The following is an 18,710-nucleotide window of genomic DNA, read 5'->3' on the forward strand; positions in this document are numbered from 1 at the left end:
ATCATTTGCCCCTCTGTTAACTTTTAAGAATGGCTCGCTGTCAGGATCCACCTTCTCAAACCAATGTCGATGGAATTTCACGAAATGCCACTGCCATCTCTCTGCTGATGAAGCATCTCGGCTCCTCATTTAGTTCATCTTGAGCTTCATCATCATTTTCTTCTTCCACTATCACTTCCTGCAAGTCAATAAGTTCTTCATTAGATAATTCCTTCTCTTCTTCCTCTATTAACTCCTCCATATCTTTGGCATCGACCTCCAACTGAAGTAACTCTGCAACCTTTACAATCTTATCTGTAACCTCTTTATATGATTCGTCTTTTTCAAATCCTTCGAAGCCTTTTAAGTGTCATGGGCATATTTTCTTCCATGTGCCATTTAAACAACTTTTAGTAATTTCTGCCCAGGCCTTATTAATGTTTAAGATGGCGTGGTAAATATTGTAAGATTTCCAAAAGACTCTTAGTGTAAAATTTTTCTCATCATCTACTGCAAACAATGCCTGAGCAAATGTTGTGCACAAATACTATGCTTTTAAATTCGAAATAACACCTTGATCCATAGGTTGGTTGAGTGAAGTCGTGTTTGGTGGTAGAAATATGACTCTCACATTCCAATTGAAATCATCTAGATGATAGGATGTCCAGGAGCATTATCTAATAGAAGCAAAATCTTGAAAGGAACGTCGTTGTCTTTACAATATTTTTCAACCGTGGGAATGAAATTGATGCCCTTAAATGCAAGAGGATTTCCACAATGGTACACAAGCAGTGGTTTTAAACTGTAATCTCCTGCTGCATTAGCCCCAAGCAAGAGGTGGCCCTACCTTTTGACACCTTGAAACCTGGCATTGTAATTTCCTCTTTGGCAATGTATGTTTGATCCGGCATATTTTTCCAATACAGAGCAGTCTCGTCAATGTTAAAAATTTGCTGCATTGAATAGCTGCCTTCATCAATAATTGTTCTAACACATTCATAAAATTTCTCTGCAGCTGCAGAATCGGCACTGGTGACTTCCCCGCATACTTTAATGTTGTGGAAACCAGCATGATGCTTGAACCTATTAAACCACCCATTGCTTGCCATGAACTTGGCTTGGGGTTCGCTGTACTTATCCTTAATATCTTTATAAATACTTATTGCTTTAGCTTGAATGGTCATTAGACTCAGGGGCACTCCCTTCTAAATCTGATTTTCATCCATATTATTAACAGCTGTTCCATCTTCGATACAACACCTGAACGCTGTTTCGTGATCCATGTTGATCTTAAGTGTGTTGATCCTTTGATATGTTCTTTTATACGTGCACAGTCCTTTAAAATAGTATTCATTCTTGAAGCAGCAAAGACCTATTTCCCTTGCAATAGATGACAAACTTTGTCCTGCTTCTTAATTAATCATCTTCATTTCTAAATTAAATTTGTTTCGCTTCCTGGCACTACCACCACTTGCACTTTTCATTGGTCACTTTCCCTTCATCATTGTAATAAGTAAATGGGAATGAAGAGAAGTTTCTGAAAATATGTTTTTTAATATGATTGAAGATTTCAGTGAAGTGGAACACATTTCACCATAACAGTGTAAAAATCTACACAATTATAGCAAAGATCGAGTTGACTACCTGTGTATAATTAGATGTACTAACAGAAAAGCCCAATAAACTGGAAAGTGGAAATTGTTTTTATTGTTTTATGTATTTCTGTCCTTGTTTTCTGGAATAAAACACCACTGTCTTTTCAGGATGAGTTTTCTCTTCTAGAATGTAGTGCAGAAGAAAGCTTTCTTGCGTGCCTACCATTGTTTTATGGTAGTGACCTCCAGAATGTGTTTTAGAAAAATATCACAAAGGCATTCAAAAATTGATTCTTATAACTGGAACACATGATAACGATGAAATGGATAGTGCAATTTCCATTATAAATATGACTTTTTAGAGAGATAAGTAGCTTAGTAATATAGTGAAATTTAACTTCCAAGGACTTGGAACAAATTACAAAAAAAAAAAAAAAAAGTGTTATTTGGTTCCCGTTACTATATTTTCTTGATACCTCCATTTATTCCTACTGGATGCAAAATATGTTTCCATGATTTTTTAAAGTTTGCACCGGCTGGCAAAAGCTTACATAAAGTCAAATTTCCGGAAGTTGAGTATTGCGTAAGTTGGGGGTTCCTCTATATATGCAAAATATCTATCCAGTTTGTGAGAAACCTCAGCAAGATCACCAATAGTTAAACCACTCATATCTATTGGACTGTTAATCATCCCAGTTTTTCTAGTGATTATATAAGTAAAGAGGTCTTGACTGCCTTTCTTTGCATTCTTTGAGACTTTTAATAATCTTCCTTAGCTTACCTAACCTCTTTTGTGAATTGAATGCAGATTAGTATATGTTTACTGTAGGCTTCTGTAACACCTGTTAATTTAAATGCAGGCATCTCCATAGCCAGGTGGGCAGGAGCAACAGTGCGTAGCACACGCTTCTTGATTAGACCAGGATTCGAGCTCGTGACCACCAAATACGGAGGATGCGGAAAGGTCAGGGAATGACCACCGCATATCCCCGGAGCAATATGGCCTTAGTTGCTAATGCTCCTAAAAACCAAATAACAACAATTTATATGCGTTCCATGTATTCTGAGTCTTTGCAACAAGTCTCATTATTTTATCTCACATCCATTTAAAAGGTCTTGACCAGTATTTCTTAGTAACAGCAGAACGTATGTTTAAACAAATGGCAGGATCACCTTTGGTGAGACATAATTTGTACAAAAAAAAGAGAGGTGAGGCACAGGATCCCTAAGCAAAGATCTTCAAAAGCATGGCATTGTTTGCTATCACTGGCTGGTTTTGCACTACCAGTGGGTGTGGAATACTGTCCTATTACAAGACCATTGTGCCATGCAGAGACCTTTTCTACAGAGTCAGAAGCACCACTGTGTACTTCACAGAGTGTTGAACTGACATTCTGGGCTGCCTTACAACATACAAACAAAAATAGACATTAGTAGATTAGGTTGACCATTGGATAACATTTTAAAAGTAAGCATAAATCCAAGTTTTTATATAGCAAATTTTGTCCAATATCATTGAAGGCAGTGTCCCTAAAGAGAATAACTGAATACAACAGATTCTTTACTTTGATTTTCTATTTTCACACTTGAATTTAAGTGCTTTAATTCAAATTCATGGGTTAAGGCCATTCTTTGCATATTGCTTGCTGCATTTGATTGATTTACATCATGCTAATTTCACACCATCAGCTTAAGATCAGCAACAAACAGAAAGATTATCATTGATTATGCCACAGTGAAATTTTGCTACATACTGACTTTCCATACTGCAGAATGCCACTAAGCTTAAACTGAAGTCTACAAATCAGATCTAAAGAAGACCTGCAAATAAGAACTCTGAATGTGAGATTTTTCTCCTGCAATTTTCTGATCACACAACATAAGTTTGTAATGTACTTGTCAATATTTTTAATACGTTACTATTATTCTTATATCTTTAAGAAATATATTATATTTTACACTTCTGAATTTTGTTCAGGTTCATTATCATAGTTCTTAGCATAAGCTGAGCCATTACATTTAATTTAAGCTTAACTTAATTCTCATGATTTATTTTTGCCTGACAAAAGCAAACCTGCAAATATTCACTTAGATTTAACTTTCATTTAAAAGTTAATATATTTCCCATCATACTAAGATGCACCCATAATTTAGCAAAGATTACATTACCCAACATGATTTTTACCTCTAGAAAATCAATGATTGTTTCTGATCAAGTTTTATGTATAGAATTTAAAATCAATCATAAAAATTTCCTATCACGTCTGTTTTAAAATATAGATAGATAACTGGAATCTGTACAAAGATATCACTACTGTTTGAAATACAATTTTTTAAACTTAACTTTTGGTTGGTTGGTTGGTTTTGTTTATTGGGCTAAAAGTTAAGCAAGTACATCATTACTGTTCTTGCAATATAGTATATTTTGATGCACTTTTCCAGACAAGTCAGTATTTTTATTAATTTTATTACACCATTCAACTGTTCAATATATAGTGTATGATAAACTATGCTACAAGAATTCACCTTCTGTTCAAATTTACCAATTTCTTTTACTGTTTTTAGGTTAATGCATTGTTAAAATGGAGAAGACAAAGCACAGAACTTGCATCAATCACCCAGACAACTGCTGTGTTTGTGGACACTTAACCCCAAAAACTCAGAGGAAAAAAAATATATACAATGTCACAAAAGTTGCATATTCATTGTACTTCAGCTGCAAGATCGGTGACAGAGAAAAAATTGGGCTCCACATATCTGTTGTATTACTTGTACAACAAACTTAAGGCTGTGGTTATATGGCAAGCCGAGAGCTTTACCTTTTGCCATCCCTGTGGAGTAACAAGAGCCCAAGAACCATTTTGACGACTGCCATTTCTGCATGACAAAAATAAAAGGTATTTCCAAAAAGAGCAAGCACTGCATCAAATATCCCATCAGTAGTAATTAGGCCAGTGCCACATGGTAAAGAACTGCCAGTACCTGTGCCACCAAAATCTTTGGGTATTGGAAGTAGTGATGAAGGTACAGAAGAAATCGTTTTACCAGATGTTGCAGAACCATGTACTTCACGATATGGACTATGAGCCAGAAAAAGAAAAGGCCCCACACTACACTGAACAAGAAAAATTAAGCGACTTAATCAGAGACTTGGACTTACCCAAAGAGAAGGCCGAATTACTCTGATCCAGACTACAACAGTGAAACTCACTCACCAAAGGTACAAACATTACAATATACCATAAGCGAAATGAAGAGTTTTCAAGATATTTTGCAATGGAAAACAACATGTGTGTCTGCAAAGACGTCATTGGTCTTATGCACGAACTGAACATTGATCACAATATCTCTGAATGACGTTTGTTCATTGATGAATCAAAGCTAAGTTTGAAAGCAGTATTGCTTCAATGGAAGTACTATACCATCAATTCCTCTTGTTCATGCTGTTGGCCTGAAAGAAACTTACGATAGTATGTCCTAGATTCTTGCTGCTATACATTACAATGAATATGGTTGGAATATTTGTGGTGATCTCAAAGTAACTGGACTGCTTGTTGGGTTGCAAGGTGATTTCACTAGTAGTAGTAGTAGTGGCATGTGATGCAAGAAAGCAAATGTATGAGCTTATGCAGCATCAGCCAAAAAAAAAAAATCACACATTCCCTCCAAATGCCTGTCCAGTTCCTCCTTAAATTTATTCAACCTATCAACTTCCACAACGACAGATGGAAGTTTGTTCCAGCAGTTAACCACCCGCTGGCTAAAGGCAAATTTCCGCACATCTATTCTACATCTGTCTTTTCTTAATTTGAATTTATGTCCCCTTAGGTTCGTAATCTGAACAAGTGGAAGGATCCCATCAGAATTCAGCGTGCTCAACCCATTCAAGGCCTTATATACCTCAATCAGATCACCGCGCAGGTGCCTAGTCTCCAGCCACTGCAATTTGCAGGACTTAAGCCTCTCTTGGTAAGAGGATCCCTTCATTCCCCTCACCAATCTTGTTGCCCTTCTCTGCACACGCTCAAGTAAATCTACATCCTTCCTAAAATGAGGCCTCCAGACCTGTACGCAGTACTCAAGGCGTGGCCTGACCATTGCCTTATACAGAGGGATAATCACCTCCTTTTCCCTGCTAGCAAAATTCCTATATATCATTGACAAAACCCCATGACCTGCCCTGGCAGCCTGTCTGCATTGCTCAGAGAACTTCATATCTGACTGCACAATTACTCCCAGGTCTTTTTCATTTTCTACCACCTTAAGTGTAATACCACACAGTTGGTACGTTTCTCTGAGGTTACTTCTACCCATATGCAGTACTTTGCATTTGTCAAGGTTAAACTTCAGTTGCCACTTCTTAGCCCATCTGCCCAAATTATCTAGATCCTGTTGCACTAGCACACTGCCATTACTGTCATTAACAACTCTGCCAATCTTTGTATCATCTGCAAACTTCGACATTAAGCCTGATATACCTTCATCAATATCATTGATAAATATACAAAACAACAGTGGACCTAACACCGAACCCTGTGGGACTCCACTAATAACATTAGTCCAGGAAGAGCAGCACCCATTGATTACCACCCTCTGTCTTCTCGCACTTAACCATCCTTTTATCCATTGTAGCAACTTACCCTTAATACCATTCTGCTCCAATTTGTACAATAGTCTTCCATGCGCAACAGTGTCAAAAGCTTTCCTGAAATCCAAATATATGATATCAAAATTATTTTTTGCATCCAGTTCCTTTGTAACCACATCATAATATCCTATCAAATTTGTCAGACAAGACTTTCCCTTAACAAACCCATGCTGTGTCTGAATTATTGCTGCAGTCTTGTCTAGATGATCCTGCAATGCATCTTTAACCAGCGACTCCATTATTTTACCCGGAACAGAAGTTAAACTAACTGGTCTGTAATTACTCCTGTCACCCTTCGATCCCCCTTTGTGAATTGGGGACACATTTGCACATCTCCAGTCCGTGGGCACCTCCCCCGAGTCCAAGGATGCTCTCATAATTATGGCTAAGGGTTTGCTTAGTTGCTCTGCCGCCTCCTTTAATATAACTGGATAGATCCCATCCACCCCAGGTGCTTTTCTTACGTTTAACTTCAACAATTTCTCTTCCACTTTGCTCTCCCTTATTACAAGATCATTAAGCACCCTGCTACAATTTGATAACCTTCTGCCATTTTCAAACCTTAATAATTCCTCACGTGTGAATGTAGATGCAAAATACTCATTCAGTTTGTTTGCTAACCGAGCAGGATCATCAACAGTCGAACCATCCTGTACGCACTAAATACTGTTGTTTCCTGTGTTTGTGGGATAGTCGTGCAACAGCCAAACACTACGTCATACAACACTGGGACAACAGAGATAAATATATTCCTGGCAAAAGCAATGTAAAGTATGTTCCATTGGTTGATCCACAAAAGGTTTTTCTTTGCTTGGACTGATTAAGAATTTCACTAAGGCCTGGATAAAGAAAGCAGAGGAGTCATATTTACTGAAAATGTTTCCAAATTTATCTCACGCAAAGCTGAATTAAAGAATGAATAGGTCCTCAAATAAGAAAGCTCCTAAAAGATGAAGAATTTCAAAGAAACCTGAATGATGATGAACTGGCTGCATGGAGATCTTTCAAAGCTATGGGTACACAGATTCCTCGGAAAGAGAAAAGAAGTGAACTATGAGCAACTGGTGACACACTTGCTGAAATGTTACAAGAACATGGGGTGCCGAATGTCATTGAAAATGCATTTCCTTCATTCCCATCTGGATTTCTTTCCTGAAAACTTAGATGTCAATGATGAACAAGGAGAGTGCTTTACCAGGACGTATCTGCAATGGAAAAATGATACCAAGGTCGCTGGGACTCTGCCATGATGGGAGATTACTGTTGGTTCCTTAAACAGGAAAGCAATCTGGAGTATAAAAGGAAATCACTGAGTGGGAAACATGTCTAAGTAATGTATATTGTCTGTAATAATTACAACCATGTATGCTGATATTATATAAAAACAAGGAATTTAAAAAATGCATATATCTTTTGATGTAGACGTGACAGAAGTAAAAGATTAATATTTTCATAATTAGGACATTAATTTTGTTCAGAATAATCAACTTTCGTTCCGAGGTATGACGAAAAAAAAAAAAAAAATTTGTACGGTAGTGTTATTTAGAAGAAAAAAATAAATAATAAATAAATAAAACATTTTATATGACTATTTTTATACTATAATACTACACATATCAAGGTGACCCCAAAATATTTTATTCATCTCAATATTCATATACAAAAATGTTATTTTAATTCATCTTTAAAGAGTAATAAGAAAATGTAGCGATAAAAAAAAAGCAAGTTTTTATTCACTGTCATTTTTTAATCACTTCTCTCATTCTCATCATGATCATCACACTCTCCATCCTCATGATCACTGGTTGCTGTCTGATAGTGAACTGTCATTCTTATCAAACAGAATATTATCTTCTGACCATTATTGCATTACCAATGTTGTGTTGCATCTGAAGTGTTGCATTACCAATGCAACACTTCTTAAATGACTTCACAATTGTCTCAGTCCTTATAGCAACCCAAGAATCTTTTACCCATTGGCACACCTGAGAAGTGTCTCTTCATATGACCAGTAGGTCCTGTGTTATGGTGCCTTTATCCATTTAGCCCATTCTGCTTTCATGAAAGCTTTAAAAGGCATGTGAATAGAAATATCCAGTGGTTGTAGTTGGCCACCAACTTGTTGTGTCATCAAAATCAAGTTCCTTTACAGCTGCTCTGACTTTTGCCTTGAAAACGATTGTTTCTGTTGACAGAGATATATACCACACAGCTCTATTACTCAGCTATTCAGTTCTTTCTCGAGTTCCATCCCTTTTGCTGTTGGTCGACAAAGGTTATGCTTGTTTTTTGATTGCCATACTGAGTTTATCCTCTTGTTTCTGCTACTCTCAGGAATCATTTTCTTTGTTGGTGGTGGCCCACAATGTTTTCTATTGTTTCCATGCTCCTTTGAATATCTGATGACTTAATTTGTAGCCAATTGTGTAAGCAAGCCATTTTTAGCATTAGCATTAGTAGAGGCATTTGATGCAAGAAAGCAAGCTTATGCAGCATCAGCCAAAAAAAAAAAAAACCACTTCCACTTCACCCCTCTGTTCGTTCAAAATACCTGTCCAGCTGAGCCTTAAACTTATTTAGGCTATCAACCTCCACCACAAGGGATGGAAGTCTGTTCCACCAACCAACCACCCGCTGGCTAAAGGCAAATTTCCGCACGTCTATCCTACATCTGTCTTTCCTCAATTTGAATTTATGCCCTCTCAGGTGATTATTCTGAGCTAGAGGAAGAATCCCATCAGCATTGAGCATGCTTAAACCATTCAAGGCTTTATACACCTCTATCAGATCACCTCGCTGCTGCCTAGTCTTCAGACACTGTAATTTGCAAAACTTAAGCCTTTCTTCGTAAGAGCACCCCTTTGTTCCATTCACTAATCTTGTTGCCCTTCTCTGTACTCGTTCCAGCAGCTCTACATCCTTCTTGAAATGAGGCCTCCAGACCTGTATACAGTACTCTAGGTGTGGCCTGACCATCGCCTTATACAAGGGAATAATCACCTCCTTATCCCTGCTGGAAAAATTCCTGTATATCATTGACAATACTCCATGAGCTACTCTTGCAGCCCGTCTGCACTGCTCAGAGAACTTCATATCTGCCTGCACAACCACCCCCAAGTCCCTTTCATTCTCTACCACTGTCAGTGTTGTACCACAGAGTTGATACGTTGCTCTGGGGTTGCTGTTTCCCATGTGTAGTACTTTACATTTGTCAATGTTAAACTTCATTTGCCACCTCTCAGCCCATCTGCTCAACCTTTCCAGATCCTGTTGCAGCAGCATAGTGTCAGTAGTGTCCTTGACAACCCTGCCAACCTTTGTATCGTCTGCAAACTTGGACATTAATCCCGATATACCATCATCAATATCATTTATAAATACAGAAAACAATAATGGACCCAACACTGAGCCCTGAGGGACTCCACTAATAACATCAGTCCACGATGAGCAGTGTCCATTGATTACCACTCTCTGTCTTCTCCCCCTCAACCACCCCTTTATCCATAGCAGCAATTTGCCTCCAATGTCACACTGCTCCAATTTGTGTAGCAGTCTTCCATGTGCAACAGTATCAAAAGCCTTTCTAAGATCCAAGTATATAATATCAAAGTTATTCCCTGCATCCAGTTCTTTTGTGACTGCATCATAGTATCCAATCAAGTTGGTCAGGCAAGACTTCCCCTTAAACAAAACCATGCTGTGTCTGAGCTATAACTGAAGTCTTGTCTAAATGATCCTGCAGTGCTTCTTTAACCAGTGCCTCCATTAATTTTCCTGGAACAGAAGTTAAACTCACAGGTCTATAATTACTTGTGTCAGCCTTTGATCCTCCTTTGTGAATTGGGGTCACATTTGCACATTTCCAGTCTATGGGTACCTCCCCTGAGTCCAAGGAAGCTCTCATAATTATGGCTAAGGGTTTGCTTACTTCCTTTGCTGCCTCCTTTAATATAACTGGATAGATCCCATCCACCCCGGGTGCCTTTCTTGTGTTTATCTTCAACAGTTTCTCCTCCACTTTACTCCCAGTTATTTCAAGATTCTGTAGCTTACTGCTAGAGTTGAATACACCTCTGGCATTCCCCTCGCTGAATAACTCCTCATGTGAGAATGTCGATGCAAAATATTCATTTAGTTTGTTAGCTACCTGAGCAGGATCATCAACACTTGACCCATCAATATCAAGTAGACCAATCTGATTCATCCCTTTCCTTCTAGAGTTTACATAAGTAAAGAACTCTTTGCTGTTTTTCTTTGCATCCCTTGCCAAGGATTTCTCGTAATCTGCCTTCGCCTGCCTAACCTCCTTTGTAACTTGGTTGCATATCAACTTGTATCTATCATAGGCTTCTGTGTCACGTGTTAATTTGTATGTATTCCATGCATTTTTCTTCTCTGCCATATGCCTCATTAGTTCATCTGACATCCATTTTGGCCTAAACCTTGAACAATATTTCTTAGTTGGTATGTAAAGCCTAGTAGCTTCCAAGATAAGTTCTTTGAATGCTTCCCATTTTGAATTTGCTGTTGGTAACATCATCAGTTGGTCCCACTGTATAGAATTTAAATACTGTCTCAGTCCATCGTAGTCGCCTTTACGGAAGCAATAACCCTTCCCTTTACCCCTAATGGTAGTTACCTCTTTGGGTAAATCCCACTTCAGCACACTGTGATCACTGCCACCTAGTGGTTCATTTATCTGCAGATTCTTAATGCATGAAGAATCACTGCTGATAATCAAATCAAGAGTATTACTCCCTCTAGTTGCCTCCCGAACATGCTGATGTAGAAAACAATCATCCAATAAATCCACAAAAGCCCTGCTAGTGTGTGAGTATCCAGTCCCCAAATTCCAGTCAATATCTGGGAAATTAAAATCTCCCATTATAAGACACTCTGATTTACTGGCCCACTCTATTTCCCTGTATAGTTCCTTATTATACTCATCAGAGCCATTAGGCCTATAGCACACTCCTACTCTCAATTTTGATCTCCCAATGTTTATGTCACACTAAACTGACTCCACACTGCACTGTCCAGCGATGTCGACTGGCTTCACTTCCTTGGTTTTTATGTGTTTCTTAACTAATAGCATAACACCTTCCCCCTTCTTATCCTGTCTATCCTTTCTGTAGACGTTGTACTCCCCAAATTGCAGTTCCGCATCCCTTATATCTGTGTGACACCACGTCTCTGATATCCCAACAATATCTGCCTTCGATGTTTTGAGCAATACCTCAAATTCATCAAATTTATTTACTAAACTCCTAGCATTGGTGTACACGCAAGTATACCTGCACCTGTTTCTATTCTTAGCTACCCTAACACAACCCATGTGTTTACTTGTACCGCAATGGCTCCCAGCAGTCTCTGAAATACCATGCATCTTGTTTTTCAGGATTCTGCTCATTCTAATAGAAGCAGTGCAAGAATCTCTTTCACCTCTGCCAGTGGCTACTGTCAATCTATTGGTCTTTGTCTCCCCCCAAGCTAGCATTTCGTTGTTTATGCCATCATAATAGGATACTGCTAATCTGAAATTTAAGGTTAAAGTTGAATAAGCATGTGCATGTGCAGTGCGTTCTGCTAGACCATGAAAATATTCATTACAGATACACCAAGGAAATATTCATTACGGCTACACCAAGGAAACATTCATTACAATACCTTAACAGATCCAGGTAGGTTTTTTACCAAAGATCAAATTTATTTGTAAGTTAGTGAACATTCTTAACGTTTTAGCATTAGCATTAGTAGAGGCATATGATGCAAGAAAGCAAGCTTATTCAGCATCAGCCAAAATAAAAAAAAAAAAAACCACCACTACTCCCATTTCACCCCTCCGTTCGTTCGAAATACCTGTCCAGCTGAGCCTTAAATTTGTTTAGGCTATCAACTTCAACAACAAGTGATGGAAGTCTATTCCACAAACCAACTGACCGCTGGCTAAAGACAAATTTCCACACATCTATCTGACATCTGTCCTTCCTCAATTTGAATTTATGCCCTCTCAGGTGATTATTCTGAGCAAGAGGAAGAATCCCATCGGCATTGAGCATGCTCAAACCATTCAAAGCCTTATACACCTCTATCAGATCACCTCGCCGATGCCTAGTCTCCAGACTCTGTAATTTGCAAAACTTAAGCCTTTCTTCGTAAGAGCAACCCTTTGTTCCATTCACTAATCTTGTTGCCCTTCTCTGTACTCGTTCCAGCAGCTCTACATCCTTCTTGAAATGAGGCCTCCAGACCTGTATACAGTACTCAAGGTGTGGCCTGACCAATGCCTTATACAAGGGAATAATCACATCCCTATCCCTGCTAGAAAAATTCCTGTATATCATTGACAAGACACCATGAGCTACTCTTGCAGCTCGTCTGCACTGCTCAGAGAACTTCATATCTGCCTGCACAATTACCCCCAGGTCCTTTTCATTCTCTACCACTGTCAGCGTAGTACCACAGAGTTTATATGTTGATCTGGGGGTTCTGTTTCCCATATGTAGTACTTTACATTTGTCAATGTTAAACTTCATTTGCCACCTCTCAGCCCATCTGCTCAACCTTTCCAGATCCTGTTGCAGCAGCATAGCATCAGTAGTGTCCTTAACAACCCTGCCAACCTTTGTATCGTTTGCAAACTTGGACATTAAGCTTGATATACCATCGTCAATATCATTTATAAATACAGAAAACAACGATGGACCCAACACTGAGGAACTCCACTAATGACATTAGTCCACGTTGGGCAGTGTCCATTGATTACCACTCTCTGTCTTCTGCCACTCAACCATCCCTTTATCCATAGCAGCAATTTGCCTCCAATGCCACACTGCTCCAATTTGTGCATCAGTCTTCCATGCGCAACAGTATCAAAAGCCTTTCTAAGATCCAAATATATAATATCAAAGTTATTCCCTGTATCCAGTTCTTTTGTGACTACATCATAGTATCCAATCAAATTGGTCAGACAAGACCTGCCCTTAACAAAACCATGCTGTGTCTGAGCTATAACTGAATTCTTGTCTAGATGATCCTGCAGTGCTTCTTTAACCAGTGCCTCCATTAATTTTCCTGGAACCGAAGTTAAACTAACAGGTCTATAATTACTTGTGTCAGCCTTTGATCCTCCTTAGTGAATTGGGGTTACATTTGCACATCTCCAGTCTATGGGTACCTCCCCTGAGTCCAAAGAAGCTCTCATAATTATGGCTAGTGGTTTGCTTACTTCCTTTGCCGCCTCTATAACTGGATAGATCCCATCCACCCCGGGTGCCTTTTTTATGTTTATCCTCAACAATTTCTCCTCCACTTTCCTCTCAGTTATTAGAAAATCATCTAGCTCACTGCCAATGTTTACTTCACCTACGACATTCCCCTTCCTGAATAACTCCTCATGTGTGAATGTAGATGGAAAATACTTGTTTAGATTGTTAGCCACCTGAGCAGGATCCTCAACTGTTGAACCATCAACATCCAGTGGACCAATCTGATTCATCCCTTTCCTTCTTGAGTTTAAATAGGTATAGAACTCTTTTCTGTTTTTCTTTGCATCCTTTGCCAAGGATTTCTCATAATCTGCCTTTGCCTGCCTAATCTCCTTTGTGTCTTGGTTACAGACCAACTTATATCTATCATATATATTGTTTTAACACAATTTCATAAAATTTCCAGTATATTGGTAAAAACTCTAAAATAAATCGGCAAGACCACACATAACAACATGGTTGTTTATGATAACCATGAACATCACCTTATGTAAGACACAAGGCGATTTTTTGAGCTAGATTTCTGAAGAAAAAAATGGTCTTATGTAGCAAGAAATACAGTAAATGTTTTTTTAAAAATATTTTTAATCTCCAGAATATCATCAGAATTTGTCTGTTTCAATACAAATAATTGGCATAGTTTCCCATTATTTGCATATGGTAGCAAACCCTTTTAATTTCAAGATATTATATCCCAAATGATGATTACACTCATCGTCAAAATGAAACTTTTCTTTCATGAAAGATATAAACACACTTTCCTAAAGCAGTTTTGTGAACTGATTTCAAATGTTATTGGTTTATTACTAGCATTAGCAGTTTTTTTTTGTAATGTGATTACTGATAATATCAGCACAAGTTAATTAAGACTGTTTAAAAATACATTTTTATCACTTTAAACCAAATACACTTTATACACCTAGTTAAAATAGTGCAATACACTATGGTAAAAAAGATATCTACAATTTAAAAAATGTAAAATTCTGTAGAAATGTAAAAATGTTGAGCAGATGATTTCCTTGGTACAACATCCAGCAGTAGTCTGACAAAATTCATTCATTCCAGAAACCTTGGTAGCAATTTTCCACTGACTTAATGTCTTGATGAAATCATTGCTTATCTGTCACTCACCATGCCAAGGTTTTAGGAAGTGAATCTGAGAAATTAAGTTTTGGCAACACAATACCCATTTCTTTATGTGCATCGAGCAGTTTCTAAACTCCATCTTTTTATGCAGGAAACCTACGGTTACCCCAAAAATGCTTCCACAAACTCATTTGAAAGCCTGCTTTTAGTTCTAACACATTTAGGCATTTTTCAAAACTTTCATTCTACAGATTTCCAATTTGAAACCCCACAAAGATTCCCTCTTTCACAGCACTCATTTTAGGAAATTTCTCACTTAAGTGAAATCCTCTTGAATTCATCTTGCCTATCACTCTAGCAAAAGATTCGTTATGCCAAGTTTAATATGGAGAGGTGGAAGAATAATTTCCATTGAATTCACTAATGGAACATACTACACGCTACCTCTGGCTCATATGTGCTTCTTTGAGACTAGGCAGATCTGATGTAATGGTTTGTGGCAAAACAGCTGTTCTGTATCATGGGTGACAACAATATTTTGTGAGCTGTCACTGCATGCACATTAACATATGAATGACTGAGATCATCACAGATATTCCAGTGATGAGTGCTGTATTAAATTGCTTTGAGTAATGTTATATTATATTTCCCTTGGTTGAATAGAACAATGGGAATGGATGGCTTTAAATTCTCTTACACAAGAGAACATCTTTCAAACTTTACTGTGAGGAGACAATGAAGAGAAACCATTTAGGTATAATGTGTACTTGGGACTATTCCCTAAAAACTCCACTGGTATTATGGCAATAGCAGAGTAGATCATTTACTATAAATAATGTCCCCAACACTTGGTTTCTTTTTCGATAGTGAGACACATTGACATTTTTCTTAACCAAGTATTTCTGCTTTATTCTCAAGGTGAGAATTTCAGCTTTATCACTGGGGAAGACTAGATCTCTGATGAGGACTTAACTCATCTTAGGTAAACAACTCTGCTCCAATGTCTCTTCGTTGAGTGTGTACACAAGACTGGCTGAAATTCTCAGGTCTCTATCAATCTCACCTGCATCGTAATCCATTTAGTCTTCTAAAGAATCTAGTCATTGCTGTGGAGATATAGTGAACTGACATACTATCATCATGAGGGATTGGTTTTATCACTGAATCTGGTTCAGATGAACAATCATGTGCTTGTTCTTCACTGAGAATCCAGTTACATTCACATTACAAAGTAATAATTACCATTATGGTCTTGGCTATTGCCATATCATGAATATGTCAAACAGCATTGACCTTTTCCCTTTTGTTCAACCAGCCATGTAATCCATTCATAAGCAGTACAAATAACATATGGTGGTCACGTCCTCTTCTGTTCATCTAGAGGAGTAGAAGTGGTAAATTTCTAGATATCTATCATGATTGTATACTGTTGTAATTGTATAATGGTATGAGAGTGGTATAATCGGTCTCCTTGATGTTCATGGAATTAGTCACAAAAACTATATGCACTAAAGGAAAAACCAACAAGAGATTTGGAATAAACATCCAAAGATCTCTGCAATCCATGTAGTTTTTGTTTTCCTATGAAAAATACTTCTTGACCCATGTTATTTTAAAATGAGTTAAAAATAACTGCAAGTTATTTTTTAAGTTAACAAACCTCAAATGCACTGAAAATGATCCTCTTCCTTTTATTCCAAATGAGACATCATGTGACTGGACACCATCAACATATATTAAAGCAGAAGTATTTGCTGAAAAACAATATTTCTAAATTCAATTGATAAACATATTGCAATATTTAGATGGATTTGAATGAGTGTATGTATATGAATTTGAGAAGTTAGAAGAAATTACAAGAAAGGATTACTGGATAATTAATTGACAATTTTGTTTCTGTCATGTAGAAAAGATACTAGCTGAACAACAAATTTGTGAAAGTGCAGGTTGTGTACATGTAATACACTACTAGATTAGCATTAGTAGAGGCATATAATGCAAGAAAGCAAACTTATACAGCATCAGCAAAAGAAAAAAAAAAAAAAAAAAACCCATTCCCATTTTATCTATCCATTCACTCCAAAAGTTTGTCCAGTTCTTCCTTGAATTTATTTAAACTATCAACTTCCACAATGACCGATGGAAGTTTGTTCCAGCAATCAACCACCTGATGGCTAAAGACAAAGTTTTGCACATCTGTCTTTCCTCAACTGGAATTTATGCTCCTATCAGGTGCACATCACACACTATCTCAAATAGTACATTATATACTCTCACTCAGAGTGCGTTTAATGAGTGCCGTGCTATCACCTCATTTGTAGCACTTAAGCACTTTGTTTCATTTTAAGTGAAATCAGGTTAGTCTTTACTGTAAAAACTAACCTGATTTAATGGTAATCTTGCTAATAGTGGTTTTGTAGAAATTATTGGTGAACCTCAGAATATAACATATTGGCAAAATGAAGAATGTAATCATCAGTATTCAAAAGGTATGATATGATTTATTTTATACATGCACGACACATGCAGTATTATTTATTTGTCATGGCATGTGGTGCTGCTGTTATTTGTTATTATTTATTATTTAAAAACTTGCACTGTGCAGTTTTTGTAAAGATTGTAAAGACTAACCTTTACATGTTAGTCCTTACAATCTGATTGATTGTTGTGAGTAGCAGTAATTGACAGCGGAAGGGGGGGGGGGGGGAATAAACACACCAACTAAGACTAACTGCTACTCACAACAATCAATCGAAGGGGTACCAGATTGTAAAGACTAACCCAAAATCGATTTCCTTGAGCACTTATCACCATTTCCACTAGAACTACAAGGACGCTTACTAGCCATAATAAAAACAAAATATGTAAAAATAAGCACAAAAGAAAAAAAATTATGCACTTCTAATAGATGACCAATCAACAATCTTCAGCAAAACAGAATGAAAAATTGGCGGGCTATTGCGCTGCCACCTTGTGGCACTTTTATAAATATGGCTGCTGCGTATTATTTTAAACATGTGTAATTTAAAAAGTTACTGTATATATTTTGCCAAAATATATTCAATATATTCAAAAAAATAAATAAATCGAGTCAAGGTGATTTAGCAGTTCTTGTTGCATTTTGTTAAAAGAAATTCCAGCGGGAACCACAGGAAGCCTTAAAAAGGAGTTGTGAAGATTCTTGAGGAGGATGGTTGAAGTCTCCACATATTAAATGAGCAACTGATTTGTGAAGCTTGCTGTTTATCCAACTGGACAGACTTTTGTTATGTTTATTAAATCAAAGTCAGAAACTGGAAGAATGAAACAGAAACTCCAACTATACCAAGCAGGTTGCTCTTCATTTTAACAGATAATTGGCTTCATATAACAGAAGATCTATTTAGAATAGTATGCTGCTGTGAGATACTATTACAGTAAACTGGCAGGCTGCAACACCTCCTCTAACATGAGTTCTAGAGTTGTCAGCAGCACCAGAAGATTTCCCCTCCCTCCAACATATTAAGTTTATTCCTCGTGCTTCTCACATGCTGGTAAAAAATTTCTGGGGTAATGAGAACTGATTTAAATCAGATAATTTCTGGCCAGGCTAAAATTATACTTTTTATGTGACCACAGCATGATCACCCCTGTAGGGATTTCAGAGCCTTTTACATTATCTACTTGGTTGTCATAACCAGTATTAATGTAGTTAGTTATTTCTGACAGAAACATGATTAACATTAGAACTGCATGGCTGGTTTTCATTCGATGGGATACCAGTACATACAGTGGTATGTACTGGTATCCCATTGAATGAATGTACTTATAGCAATATGGTAGGTTTTATCTTGAAACAGTGTATGACTTTGTCACATTCATTCTCTTCACTATGAGATTTCACATAACACTTTTGGTGCAAGGAAGTCCAAAGCTTTTGTTGCACAAGCCAAAACAATAAATAAATAAAATGATAATAATAAAATACAGTTGCCCATTATACCGTCATCCCACCTTCCTTGGTAACCTCTTCTCCACTGATTATATGCCCTGGTGTGGTGGACTTGTTAAAATAAACAATTTATTATTTATTTATTTATTTCTGGCTGGTGCAGTAAAAGCCTTGGACTTCTTTGCACCATATGGCTAATACTA

The 18,710-nt window shown here is 37.4% G+C and overlaps 1 protein-coding gene across 2 annotated transcripts in view; it reads right to left on the reverse strand.

Moving 5' to 3' along the window:
• The window catches only part of Ctns (lysosomal cystine transporter cystinosin), a 144,726-nt gene that overhangs the window by 90,101 nt on the left and 35,915 nt on the right, over positions 1 to 18,710 (reverse strand). For both annotated transcript variants that reach the window (XM_090386957.1, XM_090386958.1), the window contains one exon: positions 16,237 to 16,330. In XM_090386957.1, coding sequence (XP_090243083.1) covers positions 16,237 to 16,330 — 94 coding nt within the window. The remainder of the gene's footprint in view (positions 1 to 16,236; positions 16,331 to 18,710) is intronic.

The sequence above is a fragment of the Mastigoproctus giganteus genome, chromosome 12 (genome assembly GCF_048544385.1).
Source record: "Mastigoproctus giganteus isolate SK-2022 chromosome 12, ASM4854438v1, whole genome shotgun sequence".
In the NCBI taxonomy this organism is placed as follows: Eukaryota; Metazoa; Arthropoda; class Arachnida; order Uropygi; family Thelyphonidae; genus Mastigoproctus; species Mastigoproctus giganteus.